The sequence below is a fragment of the Hemitrygon akajei genome, chromosome 4 (genome assembly GCF_048418815.1).
Source record: "Hemitrygon akajei chromosome 4, sHemAka1.3, whole genome shotgun sequence".
NCBI classification, from domain to species: Eukaryota; Metazoa; Chordata; class Chondrichthyes; order Myliobatiformes; family Dasyatidae; genus Hemitrygon; species Hemitrygon akajei.
In genome coordinates this window covers 132,310,892-132,333,331 of record NC_133127.1, presented here as the reverse complement: position 1 = coordinate 132,333,331, position 22,440 = coordinate 132,310,892, and the positions used below count along the sequence as shown (strand labels likewise).

The window sequence follows — 22,440 nt, the reverse complement described above, 5'->3', positions numbered from 1 at the left end:
AGTGGGGAGGTAATGTAACAGTTCAAATTGTCTGGTTCCATCAGTCTTCACCATTCTCTCCAGAGAACATGGAGATGAGTTCTTAAGGGCTTAGCTGCCAGAGTAGGCATAAGTAAGTTCACTGGAGGGAAAATCCATTTGATTCCATTTTCACCAATCTCACTGCACTCTGCAGTATTAGGATAATGCCAATTGTACTATCTTTATGGTGCAGTAGTACCTCCATTCCTTCCATTGTGCTGTATGATACCACCGCAGTGGTAAACAGTATTGATTCATTAAAAAGTCAAATCGGATTATCCATGGTGTCCTGAAAACATATAGAAGCAGGTTCCGCCACAACTTGTAAATTCATGACCTATGCTTACTCTGCTTTCACTAACAAGGTGGAGAGCGGATATTTCTTTCAAGAAAAACTCCTGTTTTTTTAATTCCACAGGATGTTCTGGATCCTTCCGGTTGCTATGGGACCCGCGACACACGCTTATTTCAAACCACGGAAATGATGTCATTAAGCCCTGTTCGTTATTAAATGGCGGCGAGCGACCGGTGGGCTCGAATTTTAAATCGGGGACTTTTTGCTGGATGGAGGTTGGTCCTTCGACGTATACTAAAGTTAATAAAGCATTGTGCGCGTAGGCTTCCTATAGACTATTCTGTAAAAATTCTGGCGACACAGAGGCTGTATTCCTTATGTTGAGGCCGCGTGTCCACAATGCTGTCCGGTGTGATGGCGATGGGATGGTGTCTCTTTTTACAGTAAAATCAAAGGAACGAATGATTTTCTAATCCCCCCCCCCCCCCCGTTCTTAGGATGATAGTGAAAGGAAGAAGGGAGTAGAGAACGAGGGGATCAGTTCTGAGCCCGTGGTTAACTTGAGCGACGGCTGTTAGAAACGCTTCCAGTCTTAAGTTTACACGTAAATCTAAAGTACGATTCTGTGAAGTTTCCATTCTGGATTGCGCCTTCTGATCTTGGTAAAGTGATTACACAGCTTCCCCTTTCTGTGATCCAACTTTTTGTTTCTCATATAGAACTTTTTTCCAGTTTTTGGGAGAAATGGTATGATAGTAATTGCTTTAAAGAATGAATATTCTGTTCTGCCAGCCCTGTAACATTTTCTGTTTTTTTGGGGTATGCATTCACATTCTTGCTCACCAACCCCTGTCTTGCTCTTTTTCTGAGCCTGTCTTTTATTTGTAAGCCCTTATTAATTTACTAGCCTGTGTTGAATTCCAAGCACCAGCTCAAGCTACTTTGACATTTCTGTGTTTCAAAAAAGATGGTTGCATAAGTTGATCTGCTGATTTGATTTCAGATACAATATTTTAAATTCTCAGTATCAAAAATAAATCTAATCTTAATTTCATCTGTGCATACACTGAAAAGAAGTAAATTAAAATACCAATGCAAGTGAGTATTGAGGTTGGGATTAATTTGTAATATTTCTTTCCCTGAAAATTATTCCATTGTGCTGTTTTTAATCCATTTTGTTATTCTCCATATCATGTGCTATGAAATGTATAAGTGCTGACTGATGATATTTGACCAAGATTGTTGACTTAGTGTGCTTCATGTCCACATTAGTAAGAAAAAATACTAGTGGGGAAGATAATGTTTTTGCACTTGCCCCCTCTCCCCCCCCCCCAAAGAAAAGTCAACAGATCAACAATTAGCAGCAACAATGAAGAGGGAATGCTTAAGACTTTGATGAAGGTAGATATAAATCTGCTCTCTTCACAGAGGTTACGTAATTTGAGTATCCCCAGTATTTTCTATTTTATTTTGTCAGCATATCAGTTGATGGCCTGCCATCAGTATTGTGTGGGGGTGGGGGGAATAGAGCTTTTTAGTTAGGTTGCTGAGAACCAATGGGAAGTTTTGATTAGTTGACTACCAAGTCAGATTTATGTTTAGAAAGCTTTGTTTTTGAAAAATTCGTTGTATTTAGAAGTTCCCAGAGTATATGATACCATTGTTCCAAATAAACAGGAGACAGATGGCTGGAAACTCTAAGCCAGTTAGCATGACAGCCATTGGTGAAAATGTTTGGTAATAGCAGGATATTTGGATTTTCAGAAGCCTTTGGATAGTGTTACACACATAAGAGCATGGGGTTAAGAGTGATTCATTACTGCTAGTTCTGGAGGAGAGAAAGAGATTGGCTCATTAGTTGAAAATGGAAAGTTGCAAAAAATGGGTGATTTTTTAAATTGGAGATCTATTTATAAAAGTTATGCCACAGGGATCACTGTCATCCCTTTTTATCAAAGCCCCTTTCCATTCAACCATAGAAAACCAATAGTGTTAACTCCTTTCATCCTCACAAACCACTCTCCACATAAAGCAGCAATTTACCTGCATTTGTTCCAATTTAATGTACTGCATTTGGTGCCCATGACGTGATTCCTATTACTGTGTAAAAACAGAGTAACTGATTGGGTGACCATATTGTAGAACACAAGGAAATAAACACCAGCAGTATTTTCATAAGGTTGTGTCCTTAACACCTTTCCTTCTCTGCACAGAGTGCTTAACTCCTTTTGGATAAATATTTAAAATTGTCTTTGATTTGCATGAAAGAAAATTGAGACTGAATTATTACATTTGAAGGGAAATATGTCCTTGTTTCTTGAAGGGATTGCCCTATGTTGTAATAAAATTTTAAGCTAAATGCCATTGAATCTGTTATGTGAAAGCATTCAATCTGTGGTTGATATTTTGTACATAAACTATCCAAAAAATGAGAAATAGAAATTTATTTTTAGTTATTTTTCCAGTAGATATGAGAAAGATGAAAAGAAAAGTTGCCAAGTTGAGTGGCTTTCGTTTAAGTCCAAATGAAGAAGCACTTTTGATAAAGGAAGAGCAGGAGAGGCGAAGGAGGTTAAGAATAAAACAGGTATGATCAATTAGGGATGCCGATCTGTTAGAAATCACTAATTTTTTCAAATAAAATGGAGAATAATGACAATATTTCTATATTTGGTCCTTTTTATGATGCCTTTTAGGATTATTAAAAATATTAATTTTCTCTTTAAATGTTATGTGTTTTGTATTTAATAAAGTATGCAAGGATGGGACTGTGAAATCCAGGTTGAAAATCAGCAGTTAAAAACTGCCTTTAGTGCTCTTACTCAATGTCTATGACCATTTTCAGTTAAGCTTATTCACTGGAGCCATGTGCTGCTGGATTCCATGCCGGTTTGAAGGCAAGTCCCTTTTGTTGGTGCTGCCTTCCTGTGGTTGCTCTTGGGAAGACAAGCTGGGTAGCCTTTGCACTGTGTGATATTTGGAACTGCTGCAGGCTATTCTTGCAGAAACATGTCTCCAGGTCAACATCCATGCACCATCATTCTACAGGGACTTGGGCTACATTATTTTTTAAAGTATTTTTTGTAACTTTTTTTTCTGCCATCATAATTGTATTTACTATATGTGCTGTGTGTAACTGTTGGTTCTATGTTTAGTACCTTGGCCCCAGAGGAATGCTGTTTCATTTAACTATATTCATGTGTATGGTTAAGTGACAATAAACTTGAAATAAAACTTATTTTGTATTTTAGCCTATGTGAAAAGATGCTTAAGATTAACCTTGTGGCTGGTTATGCTACCAGATAAAAGCTTGATAATTGCAAGATTTCATTGTGTAAAGCTTGTAGCAGTTGTAGCACACACAAAATGCTGGAGGAATTCAGCAAGGGAGGCAGTATCTATTGAAGGGAATTAAAGGTCTTCCCCTGAAATGTCAAGTATTTATTCCCTGCCTGTGTGCCTTGCTCAAGATTTGCCAAAACTCTTGTTTTTGCAGCAGTTGTAAATGTATTTCCATTGTACGTGTTTTTTTGGGCTGGTTCTGAAGTGAAAGAAAATATAGAATTGAAAATTATCTTCTCTAATGATCCAATGCAATAGCGTTCCAGTGTACTATACCACTTTGCTTAATAGTTTTGGTTGTGTTTTCTTGTAATGAACAGACATATATTGTGACTGTAGCTAAGATGATTACTTTTTATGCTTCATTATTTATGATGCAGGTCAGAGAACAGGAGCGTTTCATTGCTGAGCAGATCCGGGAAAAAGTAAAGCAGTGTCGTAATCAACAACTTGAGCAACTGGCAAACGAGTTGAAGACTGAATGGCAATTGGCACAAGGCGAAAAAACAAAGAGTCTAGAGAAGTTATATCTTAGTAGTTTAAAAGCAGTTGGTGAGGGCCACAGACAAGCTCAAGAAAATGTAAGTAACTTTCTTTGTCTTTTATTTAGAGCTAATTTGGCAAGCAGTCTGCAGAAGTTTGTGTGACATTTTGGCGTTTTCCATCATGTGGGAAATGCTGATGAATGACTGGTGAATGTGAATACATACAGTGCATTAAGCAATTATTTCAAATCAGAATAAGTAGTTAAAGTCATGTGTTTCTTCCCCTATGTAGTCGCAAATAAAAAGATGTTGGCTTGTAAAGGAACTATTGGTTTATGAAAGCTTTATGCACGAGGACATGTTAACCTAAGAGTAGTGCTGCTCCCTGCTTTTTTGATGTGGGACTTAAAATTTTAATCACTCTTCCTTGTGCTGACCTATCTAAAGAGACACGCATTTTACTACTCCCACATCTCAAAAATATGAATGAGAACATAAAGGCCTGGTTAGTAAGTTTGTAGAGAATGCTAAAATAAGTGGTGATGTGAAGATGGTTTTCAAGATTTACGGAGACAATTGAAGTAGCCTGAAGAATGGAAAGTGGAGATTAATTCATATTTGTATGCGGTGTTGCATTTTGAGAAGACATGAAGGTAGGACTTTAATAGTGAATTGGAAGGCCCAAGAAATATTGTAGACTGGAGAGACCTTTGAGTACAAGTACAAGAGTTTCATGAAACTGCCATTGCAGTTAGACAGGGTGGAATAGAAGGCTTTTGACATGCTAGCCTTCAATGGTCAGGGCATTGAGTGTAGAAATTGGGTTGTTATGTTGCAGTTATACAAGACATTGATGAATCTGCATTTGGAATGTTTTGAATTTTGATCACCCTACTTTAGGAAAAATATTAAGCAGTAAAGTGCACAGAGGAGATTTACAAGAATGGTAAATTGGCTTGTTACTGCACACGCACTGAGATACAGTGTAAAGCTTGTCTTGCATGCCAATCAATAGTTTAATCATTCAATAGTATCATTTAATATCAGAGAATGTATGCAATATACAACCTGGAATTCCTGTTTTCCACAGACATCCACGAAAACAGAAGTGCCCCAAAGAATGAGTGACAGTAAAAATGTTAGAACTCTAAAGCCTCCCTACTCCCTGTCCCCACCCCCCATGAACAAGCAGCAGAAAAGCAATGACCCTTCCCTCCCCCACTTGAGCAAGAAAAAGCATCCAAACCTTCCGTCTACCAGTCAATCAATAGCAAAGCCCCCAAGAAGGGCCATGATCTGTAGTATAACAAAAACTAATTGTTCATCTGACAACTTGACATACCACAGGTCCTCTCTCTCCCTAATAAAGGTTTAGAGTTCTCCTCCTTTCACAGTGAGGGGGGAGACCAATAACTCACTGATTTATGGTGTTAAAGTCTGCCATGTCGCTTTTTTCTCACCGAGTTCTCTGACTCAAGAATTAGCAACAAGCTCTTCCCCTACCAACGAGAGAAAGCAAATGGACATGCAATTTGCTGTGTGCAGAACCCCTGATAGCTGATCCGATGTTCTGTTTTCTCCAGCAACGCTTCGGTCGGCAGCACCGGCATAGAATTGGCTTGTCCTGAGGCCTGCAAAGCCTTGGAGGCCCAAAGGCACCAATTGATGAAACGGGTGGTCGACGAGCCCCAGGAGCGGGTCCCACCGCTGCAAAGAACCGAAGTTTGAGCGTTGCTCTAGGTCAGGGTCTTCAACAGAACCCCATCCACCTTGGAAAGGAAAATGAGAGACATTAAAGGTAGAAATTAAGCTGTTTTCTGCAGATGGGCTCAAAAGAGTTGCTGTCGAGCACCATGCAAATCAATTCATTGCAACAGTGCATAGAGGTAATGCAGGGTAAAACAATGCAGAATAATGTGTTACAATTACAGACAAAGTACAGTGTAGGTAGACAGTCAGGTGCAATTATAATGAGGTGGATTGAGGGGTCAGGAGAACTAGGGACTATTCAATGGTCTTACAACAGCAGGAGAGAAGATGTCCTTGAGTGGTATGTGCTTTCAGAACATAGAATAGTACAGCACAGTACAGGCCCTTCGGCCCACAATGTGCCAACACTTAAACCCTGCCTCCCATATAACACACCCCACCTTAAATTCCTCCATATACTTGTCTAGTAGTTTCTTAAATTTCACTTGTGTAACTGCCTCCACCACTGACTCAGGTAGTGCATTCCACGCACCAGCCACTCTGAGTAAAAAAAAAACATTCTTCTATTATCCCCCTTGAACTTCCCACCCTTACCTTAAAGCCATGTCCTCTTGTTTTGAGCAGTGGTGCCCTGGGGAAGAGGCACTTTTGCATCTTCTGCCCAATGGGAGAGGGAAGAAGAGAGAATGTCTGCAGTGAGAAATTTCTTTGATTATGATGGCTGCTTAACTGAGGCGCATGAAGTATAGACAGTGTCTATGGAGGGGAGGTCCAAAAACATTCTCCTGTTCTATTCCTGTAACTCTACAAATTATTTTCCTCAAGTATCTATTAATTTTCCTTTTCAACAAATTTATTATCTCCACTTTTACCACCCTTCTAAGCAATGGGTTCCAACTAATTACCACTTACTACATTGGGGGGGAGAAAGGTTTTTACTCGCGTTCCCTGACACTGTTTAGTTCAGAATCTGGAATCTCTAATCTCTTTGTCATCAACCAGTAGGAACAGCACTTCTTTGTCTACACTTGTCACTTTCAAATCTCCCCTTTTTACTCAAGATAAATAACCCCAGTTTCCCAACCTAACATTTTCATTCTCTCTTGGATTTTTTTTTGTGTTCATGCCAGCATCTTGATTACCTTGATTTCATGTGATGTGCTCTACTAATTTGTCTCATCAGAAACATTCTGATGCCAGTAGAAACATTGCTGTTTTGCAGCTCTTGTAAAACTTGTCATCAAATTGGTCAAATGTCCATTTCCTTTTGCTATCTACCTAGCTGCGCATTGCTTTCCGTTATAATTTGTTGAACCTTACTTGCAAGTTTAGATGTGAGAGTGAGATGAAGAGTGCATCAAACGAGATGCCGGAGGAGCTTGGCAGGTTAGGCAACATTTGTGCAGGGAAATGATCCTTCATTTGTATTGAGAATGTTTGGATCTTTAGGTTTGTGATTCACATGAACTTCCTCACCTTTTTTTTGATAACCTTAATCCAACAAAGCAGTTTTTCCTGCTCTCATTCAATCAACTGCATAAATGCACCAATGTCAGTTTCTAAAATTTGTGCTACTAAGTTTCCATATTTTAGATATTTTAGTCACTGGGGTATTATATCTTATCTGATGCATTAGGAACTTGCATTTATGACTTGTATTCCAAATCCCTTGACAAACCGCAGCCCATTCTCAAGGTTACCATTTCATTATCTTCACTCTGTCTGGTCACGTATCTCAAATCTATTTTCCCCCCAGAAAAATAAATCCTAATGTTTTTGTTTTACTAGGGAACTGTTTTTGTTTTTTTCTTGAGGGCCTACTCTTAAGTAGAAACTTCCTTTCCTAGGCTTAATTTCTATTCTTTCTACTATGACTGGTTTCAATGCATATCACAGTTTTGGCTATTATTTATGCCTATCCTAAATCTTACAGCAGTATAGCAATGGATAGGTCATTTGGCTATGATGTTCTGTCAATTTATATTACATGTCCTCTTGTATCATTCATATCTCTTCATTCTCTTCATATTCATAGGTCTATCAAAAACCATTTAAAATCAACCATACTGCCTGATTCCACGATTAGCCCTAGTAGCCTATTCCTGGCACCTGCCACTTTTGTACTTGTGTTAATAACTTCACCTTCCTATCATTAAAAGCACATCCTCCATCTGCCACTTTTCTGCCCATGTCTGTAACTGATCTATATTCCTCTGTATTCTTTGACCTTTACACTGTCCATAACTCCTCCAGTCTTGGTGTCATCTGTAGACTTGCTATCAACTGATTTTCATCCAAATCGTTGATATACAGTATATAATAAACAACAAGGGTCCCTACACTGATCCTTTTGGAGCACCACTGGTCATGGGCCTCCAGCAAGAATAGCAGGCTTTCATCCCCCATTCTGATTTCTCTGGCCAAGCCAGTTCTGAATTCAAACTTGCAATTCACCCTGGATCCCATTCATCTTTACTTTCTACTATGAGGGACCTTATCAAATGTCTTAAAGTCCATGTATAGTAGATATTATCTATTGCCTTATCTTCATCTAGTTCCTGTATCACGTCCTCAAAAAAAAAACAAGTTTGTTAGGTGCGACTTGCCCCGCATATAGCCACACTGACTGTTGCTAAACAGGCCATACCTTTCCAATTGTGTATAAATCCTGTCCTTCACTGTCCTCTCCAGTAGCTTATCTGTCACTGCCCTGAGGCTCCCGATCGATGATTATCTCTCTTTTCCTTGAAATATGGAACAAAGTTTGCTACTATTCAGGCCTCTGGGATCTTACCTTTTGTCGGTGAGGACACAAAGATCTTTGTCGAGCTCAAGCAATCTCATCACTGCTGCTTTCAATGTTCTGTGATTATATGCCATCAGGACCTAGGAATTTGTGCACCATAATGCTTTTCAGAAGACCCTGCATTACCACCTCCTCCTCAATCTTAATGTGTCAATGATACCACTTTGCTTCTGTGCTGTACTTACCGTAGATTCCGGACTACAGAGCGCACCTGATTTTTAGCCGCTGGCACTAATTTTAGAAATAAAATCATTTTTTTAAATGTAAAGGCCGCACCGGATTTTAGGCCGCACCGGATTTTCGGCCGCAGGTGTCCCACGTTGTAATATGAGATATTTACACAGAAAGATATTACACGTGAGGATTTTTTTAACTTTTAATTAAATCCATATGGTAACAAAAACAAATACATATTGCAAATGCTTTTTTTCGAACCGTGCCCGTACGCGGCTACTTTTAAATATACGTTGCGTATACTTCTTTACTGAACAACATTCCAATATCTCCTAACGACTGGTAAAAAATATATATACTGCAGCCTACCAGGAAAAGTTATTGATACCTTTAATTTAAAAGCAGATTTCGCTCGGATCCAAAGCCGCTCGCGGAATCCGCTCCCCCCCTCCTTTCCGTTTCATCGCAAACGGCATTTAAAAGCAGATTTCGCTCAGATCCAAAGCCGCTCGCGGAATCCGCTCCCCCCCTCCTTTCCGTTTCATCGCAAACGGCATTTTTCCCACAAGACGCCGCGAAACCGGGTGTGTCGTCATAGCATCCCGCGATGTAGTACAGAAAACAAATATAGTTTAAACTAAGAGGGTAGGTAGCACAATGCTTCGAGTGTTTTCCATGTTGATGAGGGTGAGTACAAATGACTGATTTACAATAATTTAATTGTGAAAGTGCGCTTGATTTATCGTACAATTTCATTGGACCTCTGTGAACTACTCATCAATTTTATTGGTCTACTGTTACGAGGCAAAATGTTTACGAGGCGGCATGAAAAAAACCTTGCATTAGCCGCATCGGATTATTGGCCGCAAAGTTCAAAGCTGTTCAAAATGTGGGAAAAAAGTAGCGGCTTAAAATCCGGAATCTACGGTAATTTTTTTCCTCATTTGGTGATGTAATTCATTTTCTATTTGATTTCACTTTTTGGGATTGTGATGACATTGAATATACCATGCAGAAACTCTAAACGCAAGTCAAGACTATAAGCCCTATCTGTGATACACTCATGTATCAATGAGTACCTTCAATTTGGGGAGACTGGACTGTATCAACCTACAATTCAAAGTCTACATTTACTTTACTGTATAGTTTCCACAGCAAAGTTCTATCTGTCGACAAATCAAGTTAATTAGCATTCACACCGTACATAGGTGCAGCTAAACGAGACAGCTTTCCCTTTTGCCAAGGTGCAAAACATTCAAAATAGCAAGTAGCATTATTCAAAATAACGAACAAAGAAGCACATTCACTCAAAAAAAACATAGATAGTCCAAGACCTTGAGTAACAATGTCCAACAATTAATGGTGCGTTCTCCTGGCTGTGTGTGGGTGCATGCAATCCAGCCAGTCATTCCACTGCTCATACATGGGAGGGCAGCACCGATGGGCGAGATTAGGCCCCAGCCGAGTGCAGACGCCATGTTGTAACACTTACGTCTCTCACTTGGTCTGCAGCTGCAGGCAAACCTGAGGCTTGAGACCTAGTCCCTGCTACAACTGAGGCTGCACAGCTCCCATGTCATCAGGCCCTCCACCAGACAAGGGTAGCAGGCCTGCAGCAACTTGAATTATCACTGCCAACAGAATCTTCTGATTGCAAGTGAAATGTCTGAGACAATCTACCATTGTTGTAGTGCACCAACACTGATGCTTCCGATTAGCAGACATCAGCACTGTCTGCAGCCAGATCAGCTTCTCTTTTCCCCACCCCCACCAACATCCTGGCCAGCCCATTCAAAATAATCGCTATTTTGAATGGTGTGTACCCCCTCAGTTCCAAGGAGGGGATACTTCCAGCTCATGGTGGGTTTAAAAACTGTTTATTTTAAGTTTAGTGATCCACATTTAATTTGGATTAATAATTGTTGACATAGATTTAAAGCTCACAGGAGGATTGTGAACTTGCAAAATCTTTCTAACCTGCAAAGGATTTCTTGCTTAGAAAGGATATTCAAACTTCAAGAGATTTCCAAACGCAAGTGTTTTTTTAGTTTATTAGAACTATACTTATCAAGTTGCGGACAAATTATTTGGCCTTCTCAGAAACTGAAGGCTGAGGAATAAATTCTGTCTTCTCTCTGTCATTCAATCTTTTTATCATTCTTAAAATCCTAACTGCTTTCTAACATTTATACTGATTTTTCTACCAGGTAGATATAATCTGTATATGATGTTTTTCAGTTATATTCTTCATTAAAATTAATTTCTTAATCTTCATCTTTGGTTTTGTATATTGCTTATTGATTCTCACCACAGAGAATGTATATGTCTTCCTCTGTATTTATTTTCTTAAAATATATTTTCTTTGAAGGAGCCAGACTTGAAAATTCAATCAAAACAGGCAGCAATTAACAGAGAAAAGGCTGAGAAAAGACATAGAGAAGCATTAAGGGAGCTGAAGCAGCAAAGAGAAAAAGAACATGAAGTTCAAACCAGGTTTGCTTTTGCCTCTATAAATGCTGTGCATTGAAGTCTGCATTTCTATAGACACTTATGTTATGTGTTGCTTACTGTTGGGTAATAATCTCAAATATTATGACTAAAAACTTTTAAGATAATTAACATACTGAATAATACACAGTGATGTTTCTCCACCTACTTTTGACTTTCCTATTTCTTTGTGCTATAGGATTATGGTATGTAAAGAGGTATGGGTGAGAATCCCAGAGCTCCAATCATTGAAATATTTTGTCACATTTTAGCAGAACATTTCTTGCTTTTCATATTTTTTAATATGGTTGGAATTAATGGTAATTCTATTGTACATCACTGCAGTGACAATGAAGCTGGGTTTTCAGCCAAGTTCAGTTCTTTGTAACTCTGCGCTTGTGTTTGCTTGGAATATTATTTAGCAGATTATTGCACAAAAGTTAAAGATGTAAATGTCAGATGCTCCGAATAAACTGAGACATTGTTCATGGTAGATTTGACTCTTTCCAGTCTGCTAAAGTACAGAAAGGCTCATTAGGGAAGGAACCAGTATGTAAGAGAGGTTTGGACAGATTAATTTGGGGTGGTGGAAGTTTGCCATTTGAAGGTGATAGGATTTCACGCAGATGAAAATGACTATGGGGAAGTAATGGAGGTCCAGCAGATGAAAGCTAGCAAAAGGCATGAAGGCGTAGGTAGATAATCAGCTCGATGAGTCAAAGCGTGATTTTGTTTTACAAATAATGGAAGTTATTTTGGGCCAGATGATGCTGGCTTAGAAATGAACAGTAAGGAGAAGGTGGAAGCAGTGATCATTAATGTTTGGAAGTAAAGAAGGCATCCATCTACCTTTGGCAGAAATCTTGCTTATACTTTCCAGCAGTGTTCTGACTAGGATACTAATGCCTATGCTGCTCTTGGCCTGTTTGTTAAGAATGTTACAGTTTGAAATCTACAGCGTTCACAGCCCTCATGCGGGGTAGAATTTGAGGCAGGTGCTGTCAAAGGTGTGTGTATGTTCACTTTCTCTCCCCCCCCCCCACCATGAGTACATAAACTCTCTCTGTGTCTCTCATGATGTACTGCAATTCTACTAATGATTTGTCAAACTGAAGTGCTTAGACCCTTCCCACCCCACCATGCCTGAACTGCTGAAAAAGGAAAGATTTTTTTTAGAGGTTCTGTGCGGAATTGGCCTTTCCAGTCCAATGAGCGCACCTGTCAGCAACCCACCTATTTAACAGTGTCCTAATCAGGACAATTTACTATGACCACATATGGGAGTAAGCCGGACCACCTGGAGGAAGCTCACACAGTATTGAGAACTTACAAACTCCTAAAACATGAAATTGAACTTTGAATTCTGGAGTGCCCTGAGGTGTAATAGCATTGTGCTAACCGCTACAGTATCATGTCATGATAGCATAGAGGTCAGTGTAATGCTAGTACAGCACCAGCAACTTGGGTTTAATTCCTGCCACTGTCTTTAAGAAGTTTGTATGTCCTCTCTGACCATGTGGCTTTCCTCAGGCTGTTCCAGTTTCATCCACAGTCCAACGACCTGCAGTTACTAGGTTAAATAATCATATGGGTGTAATTGGGTGGCATGTGCTCATTGGGCTGCAAGGGCCTTTAGACATGCTGTATCTCTAAATAAACATTAGAATTTTTAACAAGGTGTTTTCAATAGAAATGGCTTTCATTGTATTACTTCCCTTGATCCCTCTGCCATCTTTAGTATTAAGCAAGTGTCTTTTGTTTCATTTTTAAACCGATTTCTAAGGCACAGTATTTTCACACATGTGGAGTCAAATGTGTGTATTCTAGCTCTTGCTGATCAGATTATCTACTGTGCTGATTTAACTTTCGATATTTCACATTGAAATGGGTTTCAAGTGTAACAGTAATAAAAAGATCAGTAATTGAAGTATTTGTTCTAGAAACAATTTTAATTTTGATATTATTAAACTATTCTTTAAAAAAAGACTTCTTTTGTGCTTGCATTTCAAGAGAATTTCTTTATTCAGGTATATCAAAACTCGCAAAGAAGCACTACTCATTGAGAAAAAAAGGGCAATAACAATTGCACATCTTCCACCACCTCCACCCAACCCCTTTGCTGTAAGTATTTTTTCAAGTATCTTTCTTAATTAACTTAAAAATACAGTCCATTGTGAAGCAAACTTGTTGTCTTGCTATCTGAAAAGCTTGTATTCAAATACAATCCGTACCAAATGAAATCTGAAGTCACAATACTATTAGTTTTTAAGAAAAATGCTAGGTCCTGACAAACTGGATATATTTGTCAGTACATATTGTAGGAGATTGTTGTTTTAAGAAAAATGGAAATGCAAACTGTTACACTGAAAAATTGATTTAAAAAATGCTAGTTTTAAATTTGCGTTTCTTGTGCTGATGATTGCGGAATTATCCAACACCTTTGGAAATTGTCAACTCAACCTGTGTAGAATTGAAATCATTTGTATTTAATCTTTTTTTCAGTTTGCTCTCTGCATGTAATATCAGTGGTGTTTACCACTGAAAATGTGCTGAACATCTTGTTTGCCTTTTCAAAGACTAATGGCTGTATCAATTTAGCAGAAAAAGTAGTTACTCAATTATTTAATAGGAAGCTTCTAATTGTTAAATTTTCATATGTTATATTAAATATTTAACTTTAGAAGGTCTTTTACAGATAACATTGTACAAGACCTAATGTCCAGGGGAACTTGTATTTTGATGGATATGACTGTTGCATGACAATAAAACACATCAGTTTTTAAATTAGTTTAGAAGAATTGTTGAAAATGAGCTTGGATAGGGAGAATAAGGGCAGATGGATAATTGCACGTAACATGACTAATGTTTATGATTAAGATGACATCAACATCAGCATTGACCTCTTGGCCTGCTTGGGTCAATTTGAATTTATTGGCATATGCTCAAATACAGTGAGATACACAGTGAAAAAATTGTTTGCAACAGCATCGCTGGCATGTAGATTCAGAGATTCCTGTGTCTTTTTTAAAAAAAAATTATTAAAGGTCTGAAACTGTACCTGCTCAGTAACTGATTTAATAGGGATTGTCTGCAAGTGATATTATAGTCCTTAAGTGACTGGAGCAAAGACATTTGAGGTAATTTGAACAGTATGATGCATGTTTTTGTAGATGTCTAATTGCAATTGTATAATTACTTTATTGAGGCACTTATATAATAATTTTAAATTATAGGATCTAGAAGTTCCAAAGTACCCAACAGTGAAGATGTATGATATTGACAGCTTCTCTGCCACACACTATCATCTGCCTGAGCCTTGTGTGAACAGGGAAATGAACTCAAACCAGGTATCTAATATGTATACAAGCAAGTGCAATTTAATAGTAATTGAGAATATAGGCACTGCAGTTAAATATTTGGTCCATGTTGGTGCTTATGCTTACTTGAGAGTTCAACTTTCTTTAACTGATTCATTCAGTAGAAACCATTATTCTGATCTTTTGTTCTTACTTATTTATTTTGTAATTGTATCTTTTTCTTTGGTGGCAAACAACACTGAGGGTAATGAGTTTTTAACCTGAGTTCTCTATTTGATTCCTTACTGATAATCTATTAATTCTATCAAAATTATCGTCTTTGAGAGATTTTCCTTGATTTAATCATGAAACATTACTTTTTGGTCTAATCTTTAAACCCTCTGTTATCTCTAATGCAGGGGTGTCAAACTCATTTTAGGTCACGAGCCGGATTGAGCAAAATGCAGCTTCATGCGGACCGGATCAGTCGGACGCGTGCGAACGCAGCTTTCTTTGCCTCCGTTTTTTCAGCCTGCTCTCATGTGTCTGAGTCTCTGCTATAACTACAAAGTGTTTCACTTTACAAATTCTGTTTCTTATGAAGAAGACTGCCGAGCAAGACTGCCGAATAAACACTAAAAACCCTGAAAACCTGGTACCTGAATAAACTCAGCATTAACCATATCATACGCCAAAGACGATTACTGGGGCCAGCTTTAATAGTAATTAGATATTATCTTGCGGGCCATAGATAATTCCACCGCAGGCCGGATTTGGCCCGCGGGCCTTGAGTTTGACATATATGCTCTAATGCCTTTCTTATCCCAGACCATTTAACCCCCCTGCAGCACATTTTTATCTCTCATTCTTATCGTTGCTGTATGCCTGTAGAACATTTTGTTTTTCTTCAATAATTTAAATGCAAAGTTCCTATTTGTGCTAATAAGAGAGCATAATAATTCAGAATAACTTGCCCATGATGAAAATAAAGGATAACCAATTGGCAAAATGACTTTTCAGGGACTGAATGGAACTTTGGGAGAGAACAGAAAAGGTTTCATTTTTATAAGCAGTGATATTGAATAAGAATAGGATATACATAAATAGTGACATTGCAAGCACTATACAATGGAAGTGTTCATTATTCATATCTTTCTTTTTTAAAATCTTTTTATTAATTTTAAACAAACATAAATGAAACATGAATACAGGGAGTTTGAGAGTTAAGTATAATTAATAGGTTAAGTATACATTCAGATAGATGATAATCCATATGTAATAACCTCCCAAGCTCATAGTAATTGCAAAAAAAGGAGTAAATAAGAAAAAAAAATCCCCAAAAAAGAAAAGAAAAAAAACCTAACCAACATGGGCCATTGCATTATGTCAAATATACACAGTAGCGTCAATAACTCCGTACCTCCATCCAAATAATTAAGGATAATAGAAGCAGGGTTTAGGAAAAGTCATTTTAACTCATATGAAAATGTTGGATAAATGGTCTCCAAGTTTCTTCAAATTTAACTGAAGAATCAAAGACAACACTTCTAATTTTTTCTAAGCTCAAACAAGAGATAGTTTGAGAAAACCACTGAAATATAGTTGGAGGATTAATTTCTTTCCAGTTCAATAGGATAGATCTTCTAGCCATTAATGTAACAAATGCAATCATCCGTCGAGCTGAGGGGGATAAACAACTATTATCCACCATTGGTAAACTGAAAATTGCAGTAATAGGATGCGGTTGCAATCTGATATTCAGAACTGTTGAAATAATACTGAAAATATCTTTCCAATAATTTTGCAAACAAGGGCAAGACCAAAACATGTGGGTCACTGAAGCAACTTAAGAATGACATCTGTCACAGGTTGGATTAACATAAGAATAAAATCGAGCAAGTTTATCCTTGGACATGTGAGCCCTAGGTACAACCTTAAATTGTATTAGGGCATGTTTAGCACAAATAGAAGAAGAATTGACTAATTGTAAATTTTTCTCCCACTGCTCAGTGGGTATAAGACAATGAAGTTCTTTTTCCCATTCCTTCTTAATTTTTTTCTGATACTTCTGGCTGTATTTTCATGATCATATTATAAATGGTGGCTACTAAACCCTTCTGGGAAGGATTCAGAGCTAAAAATTTTTCCGTAATGTCCATTGGACATAATTTCGGAAAAGACTGTAATGTGGCGACCCACTTTCTGCGCAGGCAAACCGGCTCACAAATAGCCAGCACGCGGGGGGAGACTTTAGTACTGTACCTCCGACGTCATTTCTGCCCGGAGAGGGCAGGCGCTAGCACCCCTAAATGCCAGCACCACGAAGTTTGAATAAATTAGTCTCGAAATGACTTATCGACTGCGTGTCGTTATTTCAGCGCTGTGTGTAGCACATCGCTACATTGGTGACCCTGACGGTCCAAACGGGATTTGGACCAAAGATGACCGACTCTTCATCTGTTCACGCAGTTTCGCTAAAACTGCCGACTTTCTGGACGCTGCGACCACGCGTGCGGTTTAGCCAAGCAGAAGCCCAGTTCCAGATTTGGCAGATATCCTCTGATTCCAAGCGTTACTATCACGTGGTGAGCGCCCTTGACCAGCAGACGGCTGCCCAGGTTGCGGATTTCATACATTCGCCCCCGGAAGAAGGCAAATATGAAGCATTCAAGGCGCTGCTCATTGGGACCTTTGGCCTCTCATGGCGTGAGCAGGGTGCCCGCCTGCTTCACCTGGACGGTTTGGGAGACAGACTGCCGTCAGCATTGATGAACAAGATGCTCTCCCTGGCTGACGGACACAAGCCCTGCCTCATGTTCGAGCAAGCGTTCCTGGAGCAACTGCCCGAGGACATACATCTGCTGCTGGCCGACGCAGATTTCGGCGACCCCCGGAAGGTGGCGGCCCGGGCAGACGTGCTGTGGAAAGCCAAGAGGGAGAGTGTGGCGTCCGTCGGTCAGATTACCAGACCAGGCCCGGCAGGGGGGCGCACACAACACAGAGGCAGGAGTGAGGAGGACAGTGAACAGTGATGTTTCTACCACCAGCGTTGGGGCACAAAAGCCCTCCATTGTCGCCCGCCCTGCAAGGGCCAGGGCCAGCTGCCGCTAATGACTATGGCGGCTGGCCACCAGGACAGCCTCTTGTACGTCTGGGACAAACAGTCGGGACGCCACTTCTTGGTCGAAACCGGAGCGGAGATCTGCGTCTTGCCCCCGATGGGGTACGACACCTGCAACAGGAAGCCAGGACCCACCCTGAGGGCCGCAAACGGCAGCACGATACGGACCTATGGCACCCGCACAGTGCAGCTGCAGTTCGGCGCCAGCCGGTTCATGTGGGACTTCACACTGGCCGCCGTGGTCCAACCACTCCTGGGGGCGGACTTCTTGCGAGCTCACAGCCTGCTGGTCGACTTGCAAGGGAAAAGACTGGTACATGCTGAGACTTTCCAGACGTTCTCCCTGGGTGGAGCCAAGTTGCCAGCCCCACACCTGGACTCCATCACGCTGTCGGACAACGAATTCACCAGAATCCTGGCAGACTTCCCATCGATTCTGGCACAGCAGTTCACGGCAGCCATGCCCAGACACTGTGTACAACACCACATTCCGACCCAGGGACCACCCCTCCACGCTTGCGCACGAAGGCTCCCCCTGGAAAAGCTCCGCCTGGTGAAGGAGGAATTCAAGCGGATGGAGGAATTGGGAATCATACGGCGGTCCAACAGCCCATGGGCCTCCCCCCTGCACATGGTGCCCAAAGCAATAGGGGACTGGAGACCATGCGGCGACTACCACAGGCTGAACGAGGCTACACCACCAGACCGCTACCCTGTGCCGCACATTCAGGACTTTGCAGCAAACCTGCACGGCACACGGATCTTCTCCAAGGTAGACCTCGTCTGGGGGTACCATCAAATCCCGATGCATCCGGACGATGTCCCCAAAACGGCACTCATCACCCCTTTTGGCCTTTTCGAGTTCCTCCGCATGCTGTTTGGCCTAAAGAATGCTGCACAGATGTTTCAGCGGTTAATGGAAGCGGTGGGACGCGACTTGGACTTCGTTTTCATCTATTTGGACGACATCCTCATAGCCAGCAGCAGTCGTCAGGAGCATCTGTCCCACCTCCGTCAACTCTACACCCAACTGAGTGAATATGGCCTCACAATCAACCCGGCCAAGTGCCAGTTCGGTCTCAATACCATCGACTTCCTGGGCCACAGGATTACCAAAGACGGGGCAACACCTCTGCCCGCCAAGGTAGATGCGATCTGCCACTTTGCCTGGCCCAACACAGTCAAAGGCCTGCAGGAGATCGTTGGTATGGTGAACTTCTACCACCGTTTCCTCCCCTCAGCAGCCCGTATCATGCGCCCTTTGTACACCTTGATGTCGGGTAAAGGCAAGGACATTACTTGGGACGAGGAGGCTGTGGCCACTTTCGTTAAAGCCGAGGAAGTCTTGCTGGTGCACCCCAGAACGGACATTCTGACCGCCCTCACAGTGGATGCATCCGACACAGCAGTCGGTGGGGTGCTGGAGCAGCTCATCGAGGGGCGCTGGCAACCCCTGGCATTCTTCAGAACGCACCTACGACCACCCGAACTCAAGTACAGTGCTTTCGACCGGGAGCTGTTGGCGCTATACCTGGCGATCCGGCATTTCAGGTACTTCTTAGAAGGCAGGCCGTTCGCCGCGTTCACGGACCACGAACCGTTGACCTTCGCGTTCACGAAGGTGTCCGATCCCTGGTCGGCTTGCCAGCAGCGACATCTGTCCTACATCTCGGAGTACACGACGGACATCCAGCATGTCTCAGGGAAGGACAACGTCGTGGCGGACGCACTCTCCAGACCAGCTGTCTAGGCCCTGTCCTTGGGGGTGGACTATGCAGCGCTGGCGGAGACGCAGCAGGCAGACGACGAGATGCCCAGCTACAGCACCGCAGTCTCGGATTTGCAGCTGCAGGACTTTCTTGTAGGCCCAAGTGAGAGGACCCTCCTGTGCGACGTGGCTACCGGCCAACCTCGCCCCATCGTCCCGGCAGCCTGGAGGTGGCGGGTTTTCGACTCGATACACGGTTTGGCGCACCCATCTATCAGGACAACCGTCTGGCTGGTCTCCAGCAAGTTCGCGTGGCACGGACTTCGCAAGCAAGTCAGTGAATGGGCCAGAACGTGTGCGCAGTGCCAAACAGCCAAGGTGCAGCGGCACACTAAAGCCCCGCCACAGCAGTCCGAACCCACCCACCGGAGGTTCGATCACATTCATGTGGATGTCGTGGGCCCCCTACCAGTGTCCTGAGGAGCGCGGTACCTCCTAACGATGGTAGATCGGTTCACGAGGTGGCCAGAGGAGGTCCCGCTCACCGACACATCTGCCGATTCCTGCGCCCAAGCACTGATCGCAACCTGGGTAGCACACTTCGGGGTACCGGCCCACATTACCTCCGACAGAGGCGCCCAGTTCACCTCCAGCCTGTGGTCGGCTGTGGCCAGCCTGTTGGGAACGCAGCTGCACCACACAACTGCCTACCACCCACAGTCGAACGGACTGGTGGAACGCTTCCACTGTCACTTGAAGTCGGCTCTCATGACCCGCCTGAGAGGACCTAACTGGGTGGACGAGCTTCCCTGGGTCCTGCTTGGAATTCGTACAACGCCCAAAGAGGATCTGCACGCCTCGTCGGCCGAGTTGGTGTACGGCACGCCCCTGGCCGTCCCGGGAGAGTTCATACCAGCCCCAAGGGGGCAAGAGGAAGAACCCACAGCAGTCCCGGACAGGCTACGCGAAAGGCTCGGCAACCTGGCCCCCGTACCAACTTCACAGCACGGATGGACCCCGACCCATGTACCCAAAGACCTGCAAAACTGTAAGTTTGCGTTTGTACGAAGGGGCGGACACCGGGCGCCGCTACAGCGGCCGTACGAGGGGCTGTTCAAGGTGATCAACAACAACGGGTCCACGTACGTTCTGGACATTGTGGGGAAAGAGGAGGTTTTCATGGTGGACCGACTCAAACCAGCCCATGTGGACGGCGCAGCCGGTCGAGGTTCAGGCACCGCGGCGCAGAGGCAGACCTCCCAAACGGAGGCTGTTCCAGACTGTGGACATTGGGGGGGTGTATCGCCGGTTGGGGGGGGGGGTTATGTGGCGACCCACTTTCTGCGCAGGCGAACCAGCGCGCAGGGGGAGACTTTAGTAATGTACCTCCGACGTCATTTCTGCCCGGAGAGGGCGGGCGCTTGGGATTTAAGTGCCAGAACCGCGAAGTTTGAATAAACTAGTCTCGAAATGACTTATCGACTGTGTGTCGTTATTTCAGCGCTGTGTGTAGCACATCGCTACAGTAACATATTATTCAAGAAATTTCTAACTTGCAAATATCTTAAAAAATGAGTTTTAGATAAATTATATTTATTAGATAGCTGTTCAAAGGACATAAAACTATTATCTAAAAATAGATCACGAAAACATGTTATACCTTTTGTTTTCCATAATACAAAGGCTTGATCCATAAAAGAGGGCTGAAAAGAAAAGTTAGATTTAATAGGGCTTGATAAGATAAACTTATTCAAGCCAAAAAAATTACGAAATTGAAACCATATTCGCAATGTATGTTTAACTGTAGGATTAGTTATTTGTTTATTCAATTTAGATAAAAGAAAAAGGAAGTGAAGACCCTAAAATTGAAAACCATGAAAAGTCTTGTACAGATTTACATTCCAAATTTACCCATTGTGGGCAAAATGCTGTAATCGATTCTTGTGTCCAAAATATTAAATATCGAATATTGACTGCCCAATAGTAAAATCTCAGGTTTGGCAAAGCCAAACCACCCTCCTTCTTAGGCTTCCGTAAATATTTTTTGCTAAGTCTAGGACTTTTATTCTGCCACACATACGAAAATATTTTAGAGTCAATAATATCAAAAAAAGATTTACGAATAAAAATTGGTAATGTTTGGAATAAATATAAAATTTTGGGTGACACTATCATCTTAATAGCATTAATTTGACCAACTAATGACAAAGATAATGGAGACCACCTGGTAACAAGTTGCTTAATTTGGTCAATTAAAGGTAAAAAAAAATTAACTTTAAATAAATCCTTATGTTTCTTGGTAATTTTAATACCCAAATAAGTAAAATGATCTGTGACAACTTTAAATGGTAAGTGTTTATAAGTTGGAACTTGCATATTTAATGGAAATAATTCACTCTTATTAAAATTCAGTTTGTAACCAGAAAAGCTACTAAACTGAGCAAGCAAGGACAAAATAGCAGGAATAGATCTCTCAGGGTCAGATATGTATAGTAACAGATCATCAGCATATAATGATAACTTATAAGTTCCTTCCCCATGGGTAATACCCAAAATATTAGGTGATTCACGAATGGCAATAGCTAAAGGTTCCAAAACAATGTCAAATAGTAAAGGACTTAAAGGACAGTCTTGCCTCGTACCACAGAATAACTGGAAAAAAAGGAGATCTTTGATTATTGGTAAAAACCGAAGCCAAAGGTTTATAATATATTAACTTAATCCATGATATAAATTTTGAACTAAAATTAAAATGCTGCAACATATTAAATAAATATGGCCAATCAACTCTATCAAATTCATATCTAATGAAAACTGCAGTGTTTTTAAGCAGGATGTACTTTAGTTGATCTTGCTGGACCAAACCCCTGTTGAAAAAAGCAACTTGCGCATAACTGAGTTGGATGCAGAAAATTTATTCAAATGGCCCTGTGCATTCTTGTGATGGTGAAAGCCTTCCATAACATTGTGTAAAAGCTCTGTAGCCAGTATTCCC

General features: G+C 41.4%; 1 protein-coding gene across 6 annotated transcripts in view; it reads left to right on the top strand.

Moving 5' to 3' along the window:
* Nucleotides 1-492: 492 nt before the first annotated feature.
* The window catches only part of cep295 (centrosomal protein 295), a 107,552-nt gene continuing 85,604 nt past the window's right edge, over nucleotides 493-22,440 (top strand). For 5 of the 6 annotated variants that reach the window (XM_073043340.1, XM_073043337.1, XM_073043338.1 and 2 more), the window contains exons 1-6: nucleotides 493-591; nucleotides 2,782-2,903; nucleotides 4,039-4,239; nucleotides 11,202-11,326; nucleotides 13,348-13,441; nucleotides 14,554-14,667. In XM_073043340.1, the coding sequence (XP_072899441.1) occupies nucleotides 2,787-2,903; nucleotides 4,039-4,239; nucleotides 11,202-11,326; nucleotides 13,348-13,441; nucleotides 14,554-14,667 (651 nt within the window). In that variant the 5' untranslated portion in view covers nucleotides 493-591; nucleotides 2,782-2,786. The remainder of the gene's footprint in view (nucleotides 592-2,781; nucleotides 2,904-4,038; nucleotides 4,240-11,201; nucleotides 11,327-13,347; nucleotides 13,442-14,553; nucleotides 14,668-22,440) is intronic. The other variant, XM_073043336.1, reaches the window with a different exon arrangement.